Here is a 21,384-nt window from a genome sequence, read left to right on the forward strand (position 1 = left end):
GATATAAACTGTAAAAAAATTAAAATTTCATCTGACCCTCCTAAAAAAATTTTTCTGACTTCGTCCCTGCACATAATGCCATTAAAATTTTATAGTTTAGTCGACCTTTCTATCAAAAAATCAATAGACTAAATTTTAAAGGTTGCAAGCTAAAATAATAAAAAATAAAAACTAAAATGATAAAAATAAAACATGGAAATAGAGTGAAGTAAAAAGAAAAGAAAAATCAAATAATACTATTGGAAAAATTATAACAAGCAACTAACATTTGGTTTGAAAAAATTTTGATTGAAAATTATAAATAAAATAATTTCTATTTTATTTTATTATAAAAAATTAAAAGAATGAAAATCTTGGCTGTGGCGATTGGCAATGAAAAAAAAAACCACCAATTACTGTTTAACTGTTTTTATGACCATTTAAAAAAAAACATGTTTTTAAGACCGTTGCTTCAACGATGTTAACAGTTTTATTACCCAAATAACGAAATCGGTGAGAAAAAGGAGAAAATGAGTTTGGTTGTTGCTCCTCCTCACAGATCGATGATCCACTGCAAAACCCCAAAATTTCGCTTCAAAAATCCACAAAATCTCTTCGGTAAAACCTTGACTTTCTACTCTCTGAAGTCTCCGATTCACTTCAATTCGTTGCTTTGCCTACCAGTCAACTCAGTCCGTCCAGAGTCCCCCTCCATTCAGACCCATCATCCCATTCAGGAACTACTCCCTCTCCTTGCTTTCTCATTGACCCTTTTGTGTTTTCGTCTTTTGTCCAATGTCCTTTTGCCCGATTTCGCTCTTCGTTGGCAAAGCCTCGTTGCTTTCTCTCGTGAAGCTGAAGCTCGGACCAAATCTTATCCAAAACATCTATGGGAAGCCATCGTTGCTTACGAGGATCGTCGCTTCTTTACACATTTTGGGATCGATCCAGTTGGCATTGGTCGAGCTGTTTTGTCGCTTTCGGCTCGTGGGGGAGGTAGCACCATAACTCAGCAGGTTAGTGCTGTATTTTTTTAATTCGAGATATATGTATATATTTATGTACACAACATGTTTGATTGTTTTCCTCAACTAAGTGCGTTTATATATATATATATTCATTTGTTTATGTTTAAAATAGTGGGCGCTGTTTATTTGAGTTCCTTTTTTTTTTTTTTTGCCTCATTTCTTGAATTTTGTATTTCGGTACATGTGAATGGCTGAAAACGCATTTGACTCGGGCTACATGCTTCAAGTTTACCCAAGTATGAGTTTTAATATTAAATTGTGCCTAGGTGAATCGAATATAGTTGTTGAGCGACTTATGAAGTGCACTAGTACATACCAGATTGATGATTTTGGAATAAAGCCAAGTAGGATAGACTGGCAAGGAACCATTAAATTGGTAGTATTGTTGGTGTTTGGTTATTTTCCTTGTCTTTTTCCTATTCCTTTCTTTCTCAACTTGTGTATTGCAAGGTGTAATTTAAGTTATCTGAGTAAGAATATAACAGTGTGAAAAGGAAAATTCTATAAAGGAAAAAAATATAGATGGGAAAGGTGTATCTAGTGCATGGAAACACCTATCTGATTATAATAGTTAAACACTTAGGTTTGACTAGAACCAAATTTGTCATGCTTTACATCCCTTGCTGATGTTAGCATCAATTAAATAACAATCAGGAATTCGTCACTGTAGAGAGATTTGTCAACGCATGCTGAGCTCCAGCAATGAAAAAAATTTGAAGAAAATCATTGCAGACATATTCCATCCTCACCAACAAGGCTTCCATCATTACGAAATCTCCTCATTCTTTTTTCCATCTCTATGGAATCCTTCCTATTCTTTATCTTCGGTTTCCTGTTCTATTCTTCTGTCTCTGCGAAATCTTTCTCAGAGTTTATCTACCCAAATTTCAGTGCTTCACACTTCAGTTTTATTGACAAAGATGGTGCCTTCTTGTTCTCTCGTAATGGAACATTCAAAGCTTCTATCTACAACCCCGAAGCTCAAACCAACTTTTACTTGTGCATCATACATGTTGAATCCAATACCATCATCTGGTCAGCTAATCGTGATTCTCCTATCTCAAGCTCCGGTAAAATGGATCTTACAGTCAACGGGATTAGCATTGCAGATCCAGATGGTAATCCCAAATGGTCAACACCTCAGTTGCGGACGACAATTTATGCATTACTGCTAACTGAAATGGGTAATCTTGTTCTACTTGACAAATTTAATGGTTCTCTGTGGGAGAGTTTTTACCATCCAACTGATACAATTGTGATCGGACAACAGCTTCCAGTTGGGGCAAAACTGTCAAATGCTGTATCAGAAAGTAACTTGTCAACTGGTGATTATAGATTCATGGTTAGTGCTTCTGATGCATTATTGCAATGGCATGGACAGACATATTGGATATTGTCAATGGATACCAAGGCCTATGTGAATTCAAATTATGTGGTTGAATACATGGAAATGAATAAAACAGGCCTTTCTCTCTTTGGTCATAATGGATCAGTTGTTGTAATTCAGCTTAACTTGTCACCAGCTACCTTCCGACTTGCCAAGTTGGATGTTTTAGGTCATTTTACTGTAAATAGTTTTTCTGGTGGTAAATGGGTTGAGGAATTTGTCGGGCCAATTGATGACTGTCAAATTCCAACTAGCTGTGGCAAACTGGGATTATGTACAGGTGACTCCACTTCAAAAGCTCCCACTTGTTCGTGTCCATCTGATTTCCATCCAGCTTCACAAAATATTGGTGGTTGTTTGCCGAGTGGTAGTTCATATTCTCTACCTACTGCTTGTGACTCAACCAATAATGTTAGCGAGTCAAATTCTTCAACTGTTTCATATCTGAGGCTAGGCTCTGGTATTGATTACTTCTCTCTTCTTTTCTCTCAGCCTGTCAGATATGGTGTAAGATTTCCAGTTTGTCAAGATTTATGCTCTGAAGACTGTGCTTGCTTGGGCATGTTCTATGAAAATTATTCTGGCTCTTGCTATGTGCTTGAAAATGACTTGGGCTCCATTATATTGAGCAGTACTGTAGAAAATGACTTTCTGGGATATGTAAAAGTACTTGTTGGACCTATTTCAACAGATTCTGGTGGCGACAATAGTTTTAGCAATGAAAAGAAAGAGTTTCCCATAGCAGCTATTGTGCTCCTACCTTCCATCGGGTTTTTTCTGTTAGCTGCTCTAGTTTTCTTCTGGTGGAAAAGGCGGCTACACAGCAAAGGTGGAGAGATAAAATTAGGACATGTAAACTCAGGTTCTTCAGAAGATATGGATGCCTTCTACATTCCAGGTTTGCCACAAAAGTTTGATTATGAAGAACTTGAGGCAGCTACTGATAATTTTAAGACCCAAATAGGATCTGGAGGGTTTGGTTCTGTATACAGAGGAACACTTCCTGATAAAACTGTTGTGGCAGTCAAGAAGATTTCAAATCCTGGAATCCAAGGGAAAAAAGAATTCTGTACAGAAATTGCAGTAATTGGAAATATTCATCATGTCAATTTGGTCAAATTAAGAGGATTTTGTGCACAAGGGAGACAACGCTTTTTGGTGTATGAGTATATGAACCGGGGCTCATTGGACAGAACCCTCTTTGGCAGTGGACCTGTATTAGAATGGCAGGAGAGAGTTGATATAGCACTTGGAACTGCTCGTGGGCTTGCATATTTGCACAGAGGCTGTGAACATAAGATCATTCATTGCGATGTCAAACCAGAAAATATTCTCCTGCATGATCATTTTCAAGCAAAAATATCAGATTTTGGGCTCTCAAAGCTTCTAACCCCAGAACAATCCAGCCTGTTCACTACAATGAGAGGCACCCGTGGCTATCTTGCACCTGAATGGCTTACTAACTCTGCAATTTCTGAAAAAACTGACGTTTATAGCTTTGGAATGGTACTGCTTGAATTGGTGAGTGGGAGGAAAAACTGTTCATTGAAATCTCAGAGTCATAGCATTGAGGATACCAACAGTGGTGGAGGCAACTCCTTGTCCTCATCAGTGATGGGATTGATTTATTTTCCACTGTTTGCTTTAGAGATGCATGAACAAGGTAGATACTTGGAGCTTGCGGATGCAAAACTTGAGGGACGAGTGACAAATAAAGAGGTGGAGAAACTAGTGCGTGTTGCTTTGTGTTGTGTTCATGAGGAGCCAACACTGAGGCCAAGTATGGCCACTGTTGTTGGGATGTTGGAAGGTGGGCTTCCTCTAGGTCAGCCAAGAGTAGAGTCCTTGAATTTTTTGCGCTTTTATGGCCGCAGATTTACCGAGGCTTCCATGATAGAAGTGGAAAGAAAGCAAAGTGATTTCATGCAATTCCCACAAGCAAATGCTTCTCATAGTAGTACAACTGGCTCAAATACATGCCTTTCTTATATCTCTTCACAGCAAATCTCAGGCCCTAGATAATGTGAATGGTTGCAACTTATGCACCTTGTGTAGAAATTGTAGTGAATGCGGGTTGTTTGGTGTTTGTTATTGGGAACTAAACTTAGTTGTTATTCTCTGAACTAGAGATGGCAATATTGTGTATATCTCCTCTAAAAGATCCAAATATAGGGTAGATGGATGGTTGGCTATATTTTATTCACCTTGTGCAAATTATTTACTCAAGTAAATATTAAGATCGCATGGAAATTTATTGTCCATTTTGCCTCTTTCTTTTAATCTTTTTCAACTTTGTGTTAATTTTTTGTCTACTACTGCCAAACCTATAGTGTTAGGACCACTGAAAGTTACAGGGGTACACACTGCCACATGTTGCTGTAGGTGGCTGGCACGGTATGTGGTTCCGGTGCTGGTTTGTTCTGCATGAACTCAGTTACATCATTTTACGTTAGCGTATCTTGATTTCTGAACTCTTTCCAGATCGTTTGTTTTTCCTTGTAGTAATTTGTTGGCTGTTATTGACTTTGTAAGCAACACATGGATTGTGAATGAAACTGTTTATCTCCTAATATTGTTATCCTTCTATGTATATGAGATTGAAAGTTAGTAGTTTAAATTTTGTCATGCAACTGTATATTTTTCTTTGGTACCGTTGGGACAACTTGTGGCTCTGGTTTATTACACAGTTCAGCTGTTTTGACCATTTTTTCAAGTAATTCTTTATTTATTTTCTGCTTAGCCTACTTCAAGTTGGCAGTTCAAACTTGGCCAGGTGGTACTTCCTCCTTTCTGCTCAATGACAAGGTTAAAATTAAGCTATTAGTTAAACTGATAGGATTATAGTCCTCCAAAACATTTTAATTGTTTTCATCATATTTGATATGATCTGAAGTTGATAATCACTGATGACAAACAGTAAGCCTATCTTATCCTCATAACACTTGATAGATGTTATCTTGCCCCCAACCTTCATAAACATTATTGGAATGTTTGTATTCTTTGGGCATATCAATCAGCTAATATGGCATTACAGCGTTAATGTCGAATGGATCTATATCTTTGTATTTGTTTGGTTTGAGTGACATTTTGATTGTTGAGATGATAAATTTTTTTGTGCTTTTACTCCTGCCTTCTTGTTGCCTCAAACGAATCCTTACATATCAACTGGTATTTTGGACCTTGACCATTTTCTATTTTGCAAATTCTGGAAATGGATTGAATTCAACCAATACTTGCAGTTTTCGTTATTATATATATCTTCTAATTGATTTGTCTGTTTTATCAATTTTTGTTTTGTCTGATAATTCTCTGCAATTCACATGGCAGCTTGTGAAGAACACCTTCCTGAAAAATGAGCGCACATTCTGGAGAAAGATCCTGGAAATGGTGTTGGCACTGGCACTAGAAAGGACAATGTCAAAACAAAGAATATTGAGCTCTTATGTTTGTAAGGTCAGATCATATGTCTCATTTACTTTGATGATTGATGCCCTTCCTAATGTTTATGCATGTGCTTCATTCTTTCCCATCTTTTTTATTGAATGGATCGTAATACTTCAAATACATTATCAAGGAATGTCCAAAGAATGGATGAAAGAAGCAAAGCAGTAGTATTATAGCCATTTGTTTTGGGATTTTGTGACTCTTAAGATGTTGAAATTTGAAATCTGAAAAGGCCTTTGTAAATTACAGATATACTTGGGACATGGTATTAATGGCATTGAATCAGCATCAAAATTTTATTTTGGGAAGCATCCATCTCAACTGAGCTTGGCCGAGTCTGCAATGCTTGCTGGACTTATACCAGCCCCAGAGCATAGATCGCCACTCAGGGATCGCAGCAGGTTTTAAATTAATCCTGTTTATAATGAACATACATTCTCTGTTTCTAAATCTTTCAACTCCTTTGCTTAGAAGTTAATTTGTCTTTATGGTAGTGGCAAGACCTACCAGGCCAGAGTTCTGAAAAGGATGGTGAAATTTGGCTTCCTTGATATTAAGATGGCACTTTTAACAGTGAGACAACCTCTTTATGTACGTCTTAGAAGGCCAGAACATGCTGATGAACTTTCAGATGCGTCATCTTTCTCTGAGCTGGTATGTCACCTCTTCTTGTTTTGCCATTCTGTAATGACCATCCACAACAAATAAATGAAGTTGATCAAAAGATCTTAATATGAAAGTTTCAAGATGACAGCAGTGACCCAAAAAGTCACCAGGTTGCTATTTTGTGGTTCCAGAGCTCTCTCTTGCCTATATTCATCGTGATAACATCCGCAATCACTATAAACATGAAGCAACCACAATTTACATATGATGAAATTAGGGATGAATATTCTAATGTATTGAGGAAAAAACTCTCTCAAAGTATATATTTCTTAGAAATATGTATAACCATATAAACATGTAGGATTTAAAAACTAAGGAAATAATATCTCTTAATTAGAATCTCTAAAAACATCAGATGTAATCTCTAAAAATACTATTTAATAATATTAAATAATGAAAGATTCTCAATATCAAATAATCAAAGATTCTCAATACATCCCCTCAAGTTGGTGCATAGATGTCTTGCATGCCTAACTTGTAAAGAAGATTATGATAAGTCTTAAAGTTGAGTCATTTAGTAAAAACATCAGCCAACTGTTTTTCGGATGCTAGGTAAGATAAACTTAAGGCACCACTGGCTACTTTTTCCTTAATAAAATGACAATCTATTTTGATGTGTTTGGCTCTATCGTGCTGTACTGGATTTTGAGCTATGCTGATGGCCGCCTTGTTGTCACAGTACAAGGTTGATCCATTTTCGTTCAACAACTTTAGCTCTTCCAATACTTTTTGTAGCTATAAAAGCTCACAAACTCCTTGAGCCACGACCCAATACTCAACCTCTACACTTGATCGAACCACAACACTTTGTTTCTTGCTCCTCCAAGTGTTAAGTTTCCTCCCACAAAAGTACAATAACCCATTGTAGACCTTTTGTCATCAAGAGAGCCAGCCCAATCTGCATCTGTAAATACTTCTATCTTGAGATGACCAATTTTTGGGAAGAGAATACCTTTGCCCAGTGTAGAGTTCAAATAGCACAAAATTCGTAATACTGCCTGCATATAAGCTCCGCGAGGATCATTCATAAACTGACTTACCAAACTAACATCATAGGCTATATCAGGTCGAATATGGGTGAGATAAATTAAACGTCTGACGAGCCTTTGATATCTCCCTTTATCCACCATTTCATTGATCCCTGCTTGTAACTTGTGATTACTCTCAATAGTTGATTCTGCTGGTTTGCAAGCTAACATGCCAGTTTCTATCAGAAGATCTAAGACATACTTTATTTGGGAAATAAAAATTCATTCTTTCAATTTGGCCACTTCTATTTCGAGGAAATACTATAACTTTCCCAAGTCTTTGATTTTAAATTCCTGAGCCAATTGTTTCTTAAGCCGGGTCATTTCTTCCTTGACATCTTCTATCATAATTATGTCATCAACATAAACTATAATGAGAGTAATCTCACCATTGTGATGTTTTATAATGAGGGTATGATCAATATTATTTTGTAGATAGCCAAACAACCCCATGGCTTTACTAAACCTGTCAAACTAGGCTCTGGGAGATTGCCTTAGTCCATATAGGGCCTTTTTCTGTTTACATACCTTCCCTTGAGTATCTTTATCCTCAAATCCTGGAAGAACTTTCATATACACTTCTTCCAGGTTTCTATGTAAGAAGACATTCTTTACATCAAACTGCTGTAAGTCCCAGTCAAGATTTGTTACACATGATAAAAAGATTCTAATCCTGTTTAATTTAGCAATTAGAACAAGTGTTTCTTAATAATCCACTCCATGTGTATGAGTGAATCCTTGCGCCACTAATCTGGCTTTGAATTTTTCAATTGAACCATCAACCTTATACTTGATAATGAACACCAATTTGCAGCCAACTAATTTCTACCCCTCAGGAGTATTAACTAGTTCCTACGTCTCATTTTTTGTTAAAGCCTTCATTTTTTCAATCATAGCCTTCTTTTATCTTGGATCGGTGATAGCCTCTCTCTAATCCTATGGAACAAACATAGAGAACAAAGACAAAGCAAAAGCTCTAAAGGATAGGGATAAGAAATCATAAGAGACAAAGTCAGAGATAGGATGTAAAGTGCAAGTTCTAACACATTTTAGTTGGGTTATTTATAATTTCGAATCAGTAGCAACTTGAGGTAAAGAAGACTCACTTGACAATGAGGAGTTAAGGCATAAAGTAGATTGTATGATGACATCTTCTTTCTTGCATTTTCTAGTGTATGCCTGTAAATCAGGCCTATCCAACAATCATCCACTAGTCTTCTCTTGAACCAAAGTTTCTGTTGGAACTAAATTCTTTCTCGAAAGAGTAACAAAACAAGGTATCATCTCTTCATTTTCAACAACCTCCCCTTGAAGAGATAGTTGTGATGAAGAAAAGTAGGATTCATCTTCATGAAATGTTACATCCATACTTACATAATACTTTCTAAATGGCGGATGATAACATTTGTAACCCTTCAGTGTTGGAGAGTATCCAATAAAAACACATTTAACTCGCGAGGATCCAGTTTGCTCCTATTTCGAAGATGAACGAAGTAAACACAACCAAAGACCTTTGGTGAAACTGGGTAATTCGTCTTGCCCTATAATGTTTCTATGGGGCTTTTAAAATTAAGGACCCGAAGAGGCATCCGATTAATGAGATAAGCCGCAACCAAAATCGCATCCCCTCAATAAGGCTTTGGGAGATTCATAGTGAACATAAGTGATCCAGCAACCTCCAAAAGATGCCAATTTTTTCTTTCGGTAACACCATTTTGAGCATTTGTACCTGGACAACTAGTTTGATGCAAAATACCATATGATTTCAAATAATCATTAAAGTTATACTTGGTTCCATTATCAGCTGGCAAAATTTTAACTTTAACATCAAACTGAGTAGTAATCAAGTTATGTAAAGAACGAAAACACGAGAAAACATCACTTTTGCATTTTAATGAAAATACTCATGTCATCCGAGTGCAACAATTAATAAAAGTAACAAATCAATGATTATCAGATAAAGAAGTAAGGCGAGTAGGGCCCGAAACATCCGAATGAAAAATCTCAAAAGGAATAGTACTTTTGTTATTACGCAAAGGATAACTGCTTCTTACATGCTTAGCAAACTCATAGGCATCACAAACTAAAGAGTCTAATTGAGTTCTTGAAAACAAATTAGGAAACATCTTTGCAAGAATAGTAAATGATGGATGTCCTAACCGCTTATTCCACTGAATTATCTCCCAGTTAACATCTTTATTGTCACTAAATAATGCTTGAGACATACTGGACAATTGATCTAGAAGATATAAGCCATTACACAATCTATTACTGCCAATCGTTTTCCCTATCTAGAGGTCCTAAAAGACACAATGATCGGGAAAGAATTCAAGTTTACATTTTAAGGATTTAATGATAGTACTAACAAATAAAAGGTTAACCCGAAATTTAGGGAAATGAAGGACAGAGGATAAAGTGATATTGGGAGTACAAACAACAAAGCCTGTTCTGGAGATGGAGGTAAGGGAGTCATTGGCTAGTCACACACTATCTTTAGATGGACAAGTAGTATAGTTAAATAAGCTTTTGTTTGACCTGTCATAAGTCAATTCACACCGGAATCAATAATCCAAGAGTCAGAAGTAAATGGAGCAGTTAAAACAATACCTGAGTTTGCATGATTAGACTTGCCAATCGAGGTAGAGTCCAATTGAGACAAGAAGCGTCGAAGATGTTGAATCTGGTCTGAGGTAAAACTTCCAACAAAAGTGGACTTATTCTCTGTTATCACAGAGTCTTAACAAATTTGACTCAGACCGAAAATTACCCCCTCGTTTTCCACCACGACCACGAGTGGGATGACCATGCAACTTCCAGCACAAATCTTTAGTGTGCCGAGGCTTACCACAGTGGTCATACGTTAAGTGATCCTTGGTAGACTTACCACCCGATAGAGTATAACACCACAATGACTCTCCTCCTGTTGTACATAGGAGTATGCCATATGAAGGGAAGGGAACGAAGTCTTGCCAAGCACTTGAACCCGAATCTGATCATACTCAGTATTCAACCCAGCCAAGAAATGAAAAACACGCTCCTTTTCCACCATCTTTTGAAACTTTTCGGCATCATTGGCATAATTCGCTTGAAAATCTTAATAATAATCAAGTTCCTTCTATAACCCACTTAATTCAGCAAAATATTGAGAAATCATTAGCTCCCCTTGTTTTTACCATGCACCTTATTATGAATCTAAAAAATTTACGCATCATTCCCAATATGAGAGTAGGTGAGAGCAGCAGCATTCTAAATCTTTTTTGCAGTATCAAGCAACAATTAGGTTTTGGAAATATGGGGTTGCATAGAGTTTATAATTCATGTCATAACAAGAGAGTTCATTGAATCCCACAACTAAAGGTTGAATCAGTGAGTTTAGGTTTCGATGAGTTACCGGTGAGGTATCCTTGTAAGCCACGAGCCTTGATAAACAACAAGCAAGACCAAACCAAGCAAGGTAATTATGTCTATCAAGCTTCACAAGGCTAATTTGCAATGAGGGATTATCGGTTGGAATCATGAGCTTCTCATTCTGGAAAAAAAACCACTAAACCCCTCCCAAAAAAAATCTGCTTGCACAATTAGAACAAAAATGCTAAAAAAAGAAAAACACCAAATATATCCCACACAAAAAACTTAGCCAAAAACACACCACCACTTAGAGGAGAATGATTGGAAGAGAGCAGAGAGCACAGCGACGGCATCAGAAAACACATGGCGGCAACAGGTAGAGTCCATGTGTGGCACGCAAAACAAAGCAGGAAAAGCTTGCAACGACGTGTAGGGCCCACGCGCAGGTCTTCTAGTCACCGAAGTCGGGGGTTTCACCGACGAGTGGATTTCAACTCCACTGGTAAGGGTGCTGAGAAGAAAAAATAAGGCTAGGGTGGAAAGTATCAAATTTGTGTTTCTACGGTTCGTGGGAAAAAAAGTTTTAATTAGAAAAAAAAAAAGAAAGAAAATCTCAAAAACTGGATAAAAAATCTGATATCATGATGAAATTAGAGATGAATACTCTAATGTATTGAGGAAAAAACTCTCTCAAAGTATATATTTCTTAAAAATATGTACAACTATATATACATATAGCATTTAACAACTAAGAAAATAATATCTCTTAATTAGAATCTCTAAAATACCCACCGGAATCTCTAAAGATACTATTTAATAATATCAAATAATCAAATATTCTCAACTACATCAAAGCAGCAACTAATTATTCTCAGTTCTTATCCTTTTTTTTTTCTTAGGGAGTTGGACTAAAGAGCAAGGTGAATGAAGAAGGTACGGAATCAACACTAAAAGGTACATGGGACTGGGAAAGAGAAAGCAAAATACGAGAAGTATGTGAGGAGATGGAAAGATGGGCCATGAAGGCTGAACTCAGAAGTTCTTAAGGTAACTCAAATGCTTTGTTTAAAATGAAAAGCTGAAAATTTGTGCTAATTGAGCGTCCATTTGTTTATGAGACTCAATTTTTACTTTTTTTTGTTGAAACTAGACGATCCACTGCTGGTAACAATGACTAATCTCCTCACCGTAGATGCTCACGAAAGAGGCAAACAACTAACCATAAAATGTGCTCTTCGAAGAGGTAAATGTCAGTTAGGTTAAAGTAGTTATTTACCGGTTAATAGTTCAGCGAATCTTGCTCTCCAACAAACACTATCTTATCATCACAAAGGTCCCTGTTATTACTAGGCACTGAAGATTGGATCATCCTCATTCTAGAATTTTGAACTTCATTTTAAGTAATGTCTGTTGTTCTAATAAATCTCAGAGGCTACCATTTCAACGACTTTGTCTTGTGTCTGACCTTTACAAACGTTATTTAGTGATTTATGAATCCCTTGCCAGTTTGATCAATAGATAAAAAATTATTTGTGTTTTCATTGATCAATACACTAAGTACACTTGGTTGTGTACACTAAAAAATAAAAGTGAAGTGAAACATATTTTTCAACAGTGCCAGCCTCTTATGAAAAAAAGATTACACCGAAATCCTCTCTCCATACTGATGGTGGTGGAGAATATAAAAGCCTTTATTCATACATCTCCATTCCCATGGTATAAAACATCTTTGATCATTTGCCTGCCACCGTGCCGACACCAGCATGTTATTGAAACAACAAAAACAATTTTACATAAAGTTTGTCTCCTACCCAATCTTTGGTCACTTGGCTGTCACCATGCTGCACCAAACTACAATTCTTTAAAAATATTTTGATCCGTGGCCAAATCAAGGTATTGTTAATAGTTCAACGAATGCACTTCAACAAACAAATCATATTTCAACAAATTGTATTTTAAATACAGATTTTATTTTATTATTTGTTATAAAATAAATAGATAGAGAGTAAAAAATAAAGAAAATGAGAGAGCAGAAGAGAGAGCGTATTTTATTAATCAATTGGAATAGAGCATTGATACACTTCCATTCATCTTCTTGTTCTTTTATACCAGTAAGAGTAGTATTTCAGTACTCTCACTATTCTGAAGACAGTAATTTATGGACCTGCTATTTTTCTATTCATTATTTCTCAATGTTGATGAAATTTATTAATTTTTATTCTTTTTGAACTATATTTTTTGTTGAAATTTAATAAAATTAATATTTAAGTTGTTAGTGTCAATAAAACATAGAACACTAAACCTCTATGATAAACCCATGATCATTTTGTTCAATGTCGAACTTTTTTACCTTAATGATCTTGCACTTGCTACATGATGTGTTGATAGAGAGAGGTCTCTTGTAAATCCAGGTCGATTTGATTCTCTCAAGAAGCATGGTTCATTAGTGTCAACATAAAACACCTTCAATTGTGACACGAGAAAATATACAAACACACTCCGGGAACTTGAGCTTTGAAGGCAGCAATGGAGCTTTTCGTAACTCATTTTATTGTGGTGGCTTATTAAGAACGAAGAAAACTGATGTATATACCTTGCTCTCTGGTACAAATCGTGTAAATGTATTAGATGGAGAATACTAACGGACAGCAAGGTATTGTCACAGCAGGTGTTCATTTCTATGAACAAACCAACGTGTTCTCGTCAACTTTTGACATCCCCGGGTTCAAAACATAGCCATCCCTGCGGCAACCCCCGGATTCTAAGTAAATCCTTTTGTCCAAACAGGTACATTGAATATTAGAATCCCTAAAACAAATGAAATCCCCATTGTAGTTGAAGCATAAAGGTAAGCTCTCCAAGGGTGCTTGCTTTCTCTCATTGCATTGAACTCGGCAATGAAAGTTGAAACTGTACTCAAACAACCCAGAAATCCTAGCTGTATCCCGTTTGCAACAGTGTCGAAGTTCTTGATATTTACCTGCACCTCATAGGAATTGTTTCGGTATTCACAATGTTGAAAGCATAGCTGCATATAACTATTTGGCAGATGAGGATATGATGCAGATAATGAGAAAGAGCCATAAGTTGCTAATGTGGAAGACTATGCTAGTGCACATGCGTCGTGTAAACAAGTGACATTGGTAAATAGAAGATAAAAACTACGGACAGAAACCATTCAGTGAGCCCTTACCGACTTTTCAATCGTGGAGAGTCCAGCCATTATACAAGCAGCAGAAACGTTGGTGATCAATGTCCCGAATGGAAGCCATCTCAAAATCCCAGATTTTCCTAACCCACGTCCATTAAGTCGAGCCAAGAACCACCTGATCCATACTCCGAAAGGTCCAACTAAGCAAGCCAGCCACAGCTGAGCTCCACTGCTACCACTGCTAAATTCTTCCTTGAGCAGCAATCCACTCACGCCCAATAAAACACCAAGAACTAACAATAATATCAACATTGCTACCAAATGACGTCTGGAGCTGTTGAGTGTCCAATTACAGTTAGAGCTCGGGACTCCCTTTTCCGATCTTGTATTCAGCTTTTTGAGAATCCACCGGAAACCCTTTGCTGTCTCTATCCCAAAAATGATAGAATAAGCTACAAGAAACAAGCCTGCAAGAAAAAGAGTTTCAACTTTAATGGATGATTGAGCCAAGAGAGTACCATTTTGTTCATTAGTTCTGAATATCCAAACAGAAAACACTTTTTCCAATCATAAACAGGCATCATGTAGCACATTACCTATGAGAAACCCAAGTATAGCTTGCACCCAGTGGCCATCTACACTGAGATCAAGCATTTTCTGATTCCAACCACTGAATGTTGTGACGCTACCCAAGTATCCGGTAGTCAATCCAATTGCCAAAATATCAGATACTTGAGATATGTCACCTTTGAAAACAACACCCCACCACCCCATCAAGAAAGAGCCAACCTGTATGAACATGTAACCAAGTTCACAAGTGGAAAAAAACTTTGAATATATTCATAGGGGTGAAACAAAGAAGAGAGGAAATCCGAAGTGAATAAAAATTTATTTGGAAGTGCAAAAACTGAACACTAGGCATCCGATCTATCTCTAGGCTTTCCTAACCAAAGTCTGCAAAGAGTTGTCTACCAATGTAGCTTCCTCGGGTTATCTAGAATCTACGGGTTCGGATTAAGTGCTTGTAGAAGCACATCCAGTGCATAAGCTTCACAACAACATTAATGAAGAGTCACTCCTAGACTAGCATATCATCAATATATCAGCTCAATTAGCATTAGACAAACCAAAGTCCAAATCTTGTGGCATTGTGATAGAGCGAACCACTGTGTGCAACCATGGTTGTACCGGTTAGTATGTGCACCCTACACCCATAAACCGTTACTCATTGCAAACAGTGTTTGAGTTGGAGAGAGAGAGAGAGAGAGAAGATACCATATTAGAAGGAAGGTTGGGGTATACAATGGTCTCATTGCTGGTCACACCTAAAAGACTCGGTCCGAAAAGTTTTTCAAGCAAATATCTTGTGAAAACCTGCAAAACTATGAGAAGTCAGTTTTTTACCAACAAATGTATCCTTCCTTATGTTTTATACACCAGAAGTCAATTTTACCAACAAAAAGTATTCTACCTTATGTTTTATATATCAGAAGTCAGAATTCCAAAACTAATTAACTCAAGAATGGAAGCTCAAGTAAATTACCCCGAGAATTCCGAAAACAGCCAAATGGATAAGACACGAAATATACTCCAACGACATAGGTAGTCCTTGTTTTTCCTGCATGTGGAAGCATGATGCACCAAATGTACTTTTATTATTACAGCGAAACAGCGTAACAGGGGGAAAAAATAACACAGTAAAGCTCACTTGTTTTTCATCCCCAGGGCCCTTTAATGGATAAACTGGAAGGGGAGATGTGACATTCTCTGGCATGGGTGACGCAACAGAGACTTTATGCAAATCTTCTGGATGAATAACTGACCCGCCTTCCATTGCAAGATCCAGAGATAAGCGGCAACTACTACTCACACTGTGCCTGTTGCTTTGAAGAGCCCGATCACCAATATCCCCTGCCTCCGAAACAGCCTCACTTCCAATGTCATCATCAATACGATAGGACACAGAACTTGATATACTAAAGGAACGCTTCCTTAATGAAGAGCCAAGGCTGCCCGTCCGGCTAAATGCTCCGGTTCTTGTAGGCTCAGGGTTATTAGTACCACGATCCATATCTGTCCTGCCAGAAATATCGGATTTCGATCCTATAAGTAAAGCTTTCTCAAAAGAAGCAACAGCAAACATGAATCATCACTTGATGATAATATGATTGAGTCAGTTATACTCACAGCTTTAACCAATGATTTAAGTACTTTGTTAAACTAAAGTCCATGCATATAACAACAAGTGATTACTCTTGCAAATACTCATAACAAAAAAGTCAAGTTGCAAGACAAATACATATAGACAACTGCATTTCTCAGCAATTTAACAAATACATAACAATTAATAAGATTTATATTTTGATAATTCTTATCAAATGAAAGATGTAGGCAACCATTTAAAAAGAAACAAACCTTTTTTATAACAACCAAAGAAAAGGAATCAATAATTAAAGTGGTTAACATAGAGTAAGACAAAGTAACTATGTACCCCATGATTCTTTTCTGATAATCTACCACTCCATTAAAGTGGAAGTGGATCCCACGTTTCATTAAGAGAAAAGAGTAATCACAAAGACGGAACTTTTGAAATTTAATTTAGGAACAATCTCAATAACCATAAACTAACATCTTTTTCAATGGTTTTAAAGATGTGTCCTCCACTAACATAACAAACCAGGGGAAAAAATTGAAATGAGTTACATCTGAAAAGAACTACAATAAACACAGCTTTAAATCCAATTGGGTTTTAGCTGAAATTCCGTAAAAATTAAATCTTTATAGAACTGAAATCTTTAAAAGCCAAAACTTTTTCCATCTTTTGCACTAAAATAATAAGAACAGTATATGTATAAGTGAGAACGTAACAACAAATCAAAAAGTCCAGCTAAACAAAGAAGAAACTGCATGAACAAAAGCTAATAAAAAATTAAAGAAACAAGAAAAAAAAAAGTTTACTGCTCATATGTTAAATTTGAATAAAAATAGAGGAGAGAAGTGGCATACCAAATACTAATAATTGAAAGTCAGAACGGCCAGGGAAACGAACAACTGGAAAAAAAAAATTAATAGAGAGGATTCAAAGCAAACAAACGCGTTATGAACAAGAACTAATGGGGAAAAACAGATGGAGTTTTGATGCAAAATAGAGATTAAAGTATTGAAAAGGGAAAAACCAGAAAAAAGGGTGTTTTTCAATGTTTTGGAAGAGTTAAAAACTGAAAACGAATGAATGGTGTGTAGTAATGGAGGTATGGGTTTTCAGGAAGATCAAAAAATAATAATAATAAAGGGAACACTGAGGTAAGATTGGTTGCAGAGGATGAAGAAAGCAGAATCAATGAATGTCATGCGTTGTGCTGTTTCTAAGCCATGTGTTCGAGTTTGACTTGCTCTCTTTTTTTTTTTAATTATGGAACTGTGTACTATTCACATGTATGTTTATACGCGATGACAGATAGATTGTGTTACTATTTCAAGTCCATAATTTATATTATATCTAACGTATGTCCAACATCAATCCATCATATCAAAGTTAAAAACTTCATACATAAACAGTTGTAAAAGGAGTTAAGGATTCTCCAATTGGGATCAGAAAATGCTTAGTAAGACTTTGGGAAATAAGATTCGGGGGGTTCCCTCAAGTTGGACCACATGAATTGGGGTCCCTTCAACCCTAAGCATCTAAACAATGACGAGATCACCTAAACCTCAAATTAGGGAGGGGACGACCCCCACATTTATGGAGTGGAGATAAGATTTCAGTAAATGAGAACTAGCAACAACCTTTAAGTTAAACTAGGAAAAGCATCCACTGAGCACCATACGAGCCAAACGAGCCAAAGTCCACCTTTATGTCCAATAATCACTGATTGTCGAAGGGGAGTTGATTGATGATAGAAGGAACCTCATCCCTTCTCTCCCTAGTCTCGGTGATGATCATGATAAAAAGGTTGTAAAGCCTCACCATATCCTTGACGATTTTGACAAAGTCGTCATGTTTGGCCCCTCAACAATTCCAAACGAGATCAACATAGAAATAATGAGTGAAAGAGACGAATTAGAACAATTAAATCCCATTGATATATTTTCTTAAGTCTCCCCCCAAACTTGCCTCATTTCCACATTATGAAAGAGGTATTGCGCTCCTTGAATCGCTAGAGAGCCCATATAAATCTTGCATTTATTTATTATTGGTTATACTTCTATTAACATTGCTACCAACACGTTGCTTTGGAGATGGAGTTTTTATCCCTCTATTGTAAGAAGTAAGAAGGATTCTCTGAATCCACTTGTTCGCAAAGTTCAGATTCCATAAAGCTCAATAAATTGCTAGATAGGTAGTTGCTCTTTTCTCTGGGAAAGGCCAAGCCGGTCTCATCGGTATCAACAATGTAGGGAGTTCTCATATAATGTGAGAAATTGGTGTAACGTCCCTACTCGAGACCGTCGCTGGAGTTGAGCAGGAGACATTACAAAACTTATCTTAGCACTTAAACAGTTTTCGTAGTAAACTATCCATCTGCGTCACGGTCGCTAAAAAAATCATATCTCGAGTTACAAAACTCGAAATCTAATTCCGTAAATTTTTCCTGAAACTAGACTCATATATCTACTTACTAATTTTTTTCTAGAATTTTTGGTCAGGCCAATTAGTACAGTTTATTAGAAAAAGTCTCCCCTATTTCAGGGTTCGACTACTCTGACCCTTGTGCACTACGAATCAAATTTCTTCCTGTACAGAAATCCAATGACTATGACATTTGTTTCAATTAAAAATAGACTCAATAAGGAATCCATACAAATAAAGTTTGAGTCCTAATTCTTAATACACAATTTATGGTGAATTTCTAAAGTCAGAACAGGGAATCCAGAAATTGTTCTAACCCTGTTTCACCAAAACGTAAATATCTCATAAAATACAACTCTTTTACCTATTTTATTTCTTCCATATAAAAATAGATTCATTAAGCTTCAATTACAAATTTTATTCATTATCTAATTCACTTTATACTATTTTTGGTATATTTTCAAAGTTGGACTACCACTACTGTCCAAATCTGTTTTAGTATAAAATGTTGATAACTAAGTTTATAACATCTTCATTTCTTCTCTCTACAATATTTACCAACACTTCCTCTTATTACTCTTCACTAACATATCAAACATACCATACTTAAGGTTTTGGTAACATTTACAAAACATACCAAAATATCACTTAACAACTTAGATACTTTCAAAATGACCAAAAAACATCCTAAGTACAATGCCATTTTCCAAAAAGATAGAAACTTCAATTTCTATCAATTTAACCCATAAAACCTCAATTTATTCAACTAAATTAATATCTAAAAATTCTCTATTTTTCTTCATTTTAACCTCATACATGTAGAACTTTGAATTAGACATCTATAAACATAAAAATCATAAGAAAATGCGCTAAAACAACTTACCAATCAAACTTTAGGGCCTTAATCCTCAAATTTCCCTTTTTTATTTCTTTCTTTCTTTCTTCTTTCTTTCACGTTTGCTCTCTGTTAGTCTTTCTATCTTCTTTTTCTATTTTATCAATTTTACTTATTATACTATTATTAACCTATAATAAATATAAAACTAACATGTGTAATAGCTATAACATAAAATATCTTATAGCTATTACACATATATACCAACTATTACACACGTTATTCAATATTAACACACACATGGCACTTAAGGTCTAATTACTAGATTAGTCCCTTTTACTTCTTTAATCTATAATTAAACTTTTATTCCTTATGCAATTTAGCCCTTTAAACTAAATTCAAGCTACTTCACTTAATTAAACACTAAATAACCATTCAACTATAATTCATAAATATTTCTAATAAATATTCATGAATAAATTTCACGGAAACAGTACTCAAGACTCAATTTTCGATACCGTAACTTTCAGTTCATTACAATTGGTGGGATCTTTGCACTAATCTACTAGTTCCTTGGGGAGACCGGTCTATGTCATCCATCATTTGTAGCTCATTCAAGGCTTCACTGATTGGGTCTTATTAAATCTTTAAAACATTGCCCTTTTATCTTAGACTCACTCGATTTTGATTCTCTATTCAGTTCACTCGGCTCTACAATAAAGTCACTGTAAACCACTTATCCAAGATTAGGTAGAATCATTATCTTATTCTTGTTGGAAAAATTAATTTAAATAGTGGAATAGTTCACAGTGGAATTTTAAAAAATTTCTTTCGAAACCAATCAATTGTGATGTTTATAGCAATAAACCCATTTACCTAGATCATACCCATGTTTTATACAAGGTAGACTAAATCGTTCTCGACTTTTGACCACCCAATCTTCTCTACTATTCTTAATCTTGATTTGCTAGAGTGTGGGGCTCTATACGCAAATCGATGGAAACGTTATGTAAAACTTTAAGCTAAAAATTGAAAGATGAGTTCTGTCAAAAGATAGAATTTATTTTAAAATAATTTTTTATATTTTGACAGAATACCAACATAGAGAATCAACTCTTATATGAAATAATAATATTTTAATAGGAAATCAACTCCCATATATAGCGTATATGTAGAGACAGTAGCAACCCCTTTTTGGGACTAGAGTTTGTCGCCCCTTGTATTTAAACTGAGCCTCGTCCTAGAACGAGTTTATTATATGCGCTAATTGGTCTTTAAACCAACTCGTATAATTTTCCAAGCCTAATAAATATTTGCATATGCCCATAATGTTATTTATTCATTTAATTAATTAAAATAATTAATTATACTAATTAAATTATTTTCTCAACTCAATTCTAATTTCATTAAAGTTTTCATTAAAGTCATGATGACTTTACCTTACTAGAATCTATGAGTAAACTAATTTAATTAATTTTATTCTTATGAAATTATAATGACTTAAGTAATTTAATTTTCACTACTGAAATTCAATTATTTAATTTCAGATTAATTAAATAATAATTCAAAGATATAAATTAATTTGCAAGTTATCTCTTATTCATAGTGAGAAAACACATTCACTGCGAATAGTGATACATGTGATCTATTTCTCTAGTTCATCGTTTCACATTTTTCATTTCATCAAGTAATGCAAACCATCAAGATTATACTGAGCTAACGAAGGGACTAATTGAATATATATAATTAGGGTCCAAATAATCCGTAATTAAGTTCTGACTTTTCGTTTATTAATTACAATATTATTTAGTCATAGAGTCATTCCACTAAAGTATCATAAGCTCTCCTCATTATATACCATCACAAAAGTTACTTTACTAAATGTTCATCCAATGGCATTTGTCATATGTGTGTTACTCTCATTGGATATCCTTAATCTATTTAGTGT

General features: G+C 35.6%; 2 protein-coding genes across 6 annotated transcripts; one reads left to right on the forward strand and one right to left on the reverse strand.

Moving 5' to 3' along the window:
• Positions 1-360: 360 nt before the first annotated feature.
• On the forward strand, positions 361-13,664 carry LOC108486129 (uncharacterized). 2 transcript variants are annotated; one of them, XR_001871433.2, is made up of 7 exons: positions 361-995; positions 5,722-5,847; positions 6,088-6,239; positions 6,333-6,492; positions 11,780-11,927; positions 12,031-12,123; positions 13,292-13,664. XR_001871433.2 is itself a non-coding variant. In XM_017789972.2 (6 exons), exons 1-5 carry the CDS (start codon positions 510-512, stop codon positions 11,924-11,926), a joined length of 1,071 nt encoding a protein of 356 aa, XP_017645461.1. In that variant the 5' UTR covers positions 361-509; the 3' UTR covers position 11,927; positions 12,031-12,327. The 2 variants fall into 2 exon arrangements, 1 of the variants encoding a protein (XP_017645461.1); XM_017789972.2 differs by lacking the exon at positions 13,292-13,664 and having other exon boundaries at positions 12,031-12,327.
• On the reverse strand, positions 13,388-17,513 carry LOC108486128 (fluoride export protein 1). Of its 4 annotated transcripts, none has more exons than XM_017789971.2 (7): positions 17,038-17,513; positions 15,740-16,104; positions 15,575-15,649; positions 15,307-15,405; positions 14,628-14,820; positions 14,074-14,498; positions 13,388-13,860 (listed from the first exon to the last, which is right to left on the reverse strand). In XM_017789971.2, the coding sequence occupies exons 2-7, from the start codon at positions 16,100-16,102 to the stop codon at positions 13,642-13,644; spliced, it is 1,374 nt and encodes a 457-aa protein (XP_017645460.1). In that variant the 5' UTR covers positions 16,103-16,104; positions 17,038-17,513; the 3' UTR covers positions 13,388-13,641. The 4 variants fall into 4 exon arrangements, with proteins under 4 accessions (XP_017645460.1, XP_052885423.1, XP_052885422.1 ...); XM_053029463.1 differs by lacking the exon at positions 17,038-17,513 and adding an exon at positions 16,219-16,427; XM_053029462.1 differs by lacking the exon at positions 17,038-17,513 and adding an exon at positions 16,219-16,427 and having other exon boundaries at positions 15,740-16,109.
• Between the last annotated feature and the right edge of the window lie 3,871 nt (positions 17,514-21,384).

This window comes from Gossypium arboreum, chromosome 6 (genome assembly GCF_025698485.1).
Source record: "Gossypium arboreum isolate Shixiya-1 chromosome 6, ASM2569848v2, whole genome shotgun sequence".
NCBI lineage: Eukaryota > Viridiplantae > Streptophyta > Magnoliopsida > Malvales > Malvaceae > Gossypium > Gossypium arboreum.

Bases quoted from the DNA above. Each gene is read 5' to 3' on its own strand.
- LOC108486128 (XM_017789970.2), bottom strand. From the start codon at position 16,174: ATGTTTGCTGTTGCTTCTTTTGAGAAAGCTTTACTTATAGGATCGAAA. The intron at 14,821-15,306 runs GTATCTTCTCTC...ATGTTCATACAG, and splicing joins CCAACCTTCCTTCTAATATG to GTTGGCTCTTTCTTGATGGG. The intron at 13,861-14,073 runs GTAAGGGCTCAC...TATGAGGTGCAG, and splicing joins TCTCCACGATTGAAAAGTCG to GTAAATATCAAGAACTTCGA.
- LOC108486129 (XM_017789972.2), top strand. From the start codon at position 510: ATGAGTTTGGTTGTTGCTCCTCCTCACAGATCGATGATCCACTGCAAA. The intron at 5,848-6,087 runs GTCAGATCATAT...TGTAAATTACAG, and splicing joins TGAGCTCTTATGTTTGTAAG to ATATACTTGGGACATGGTAT. The intron at 6,240-6,332 runs GTTTTAAATTAA...TCTTTATGGTAG, and splicing joins CCACTCAGGGATCGCAGCAG to TGGCAAGACCTACCAGGCCA.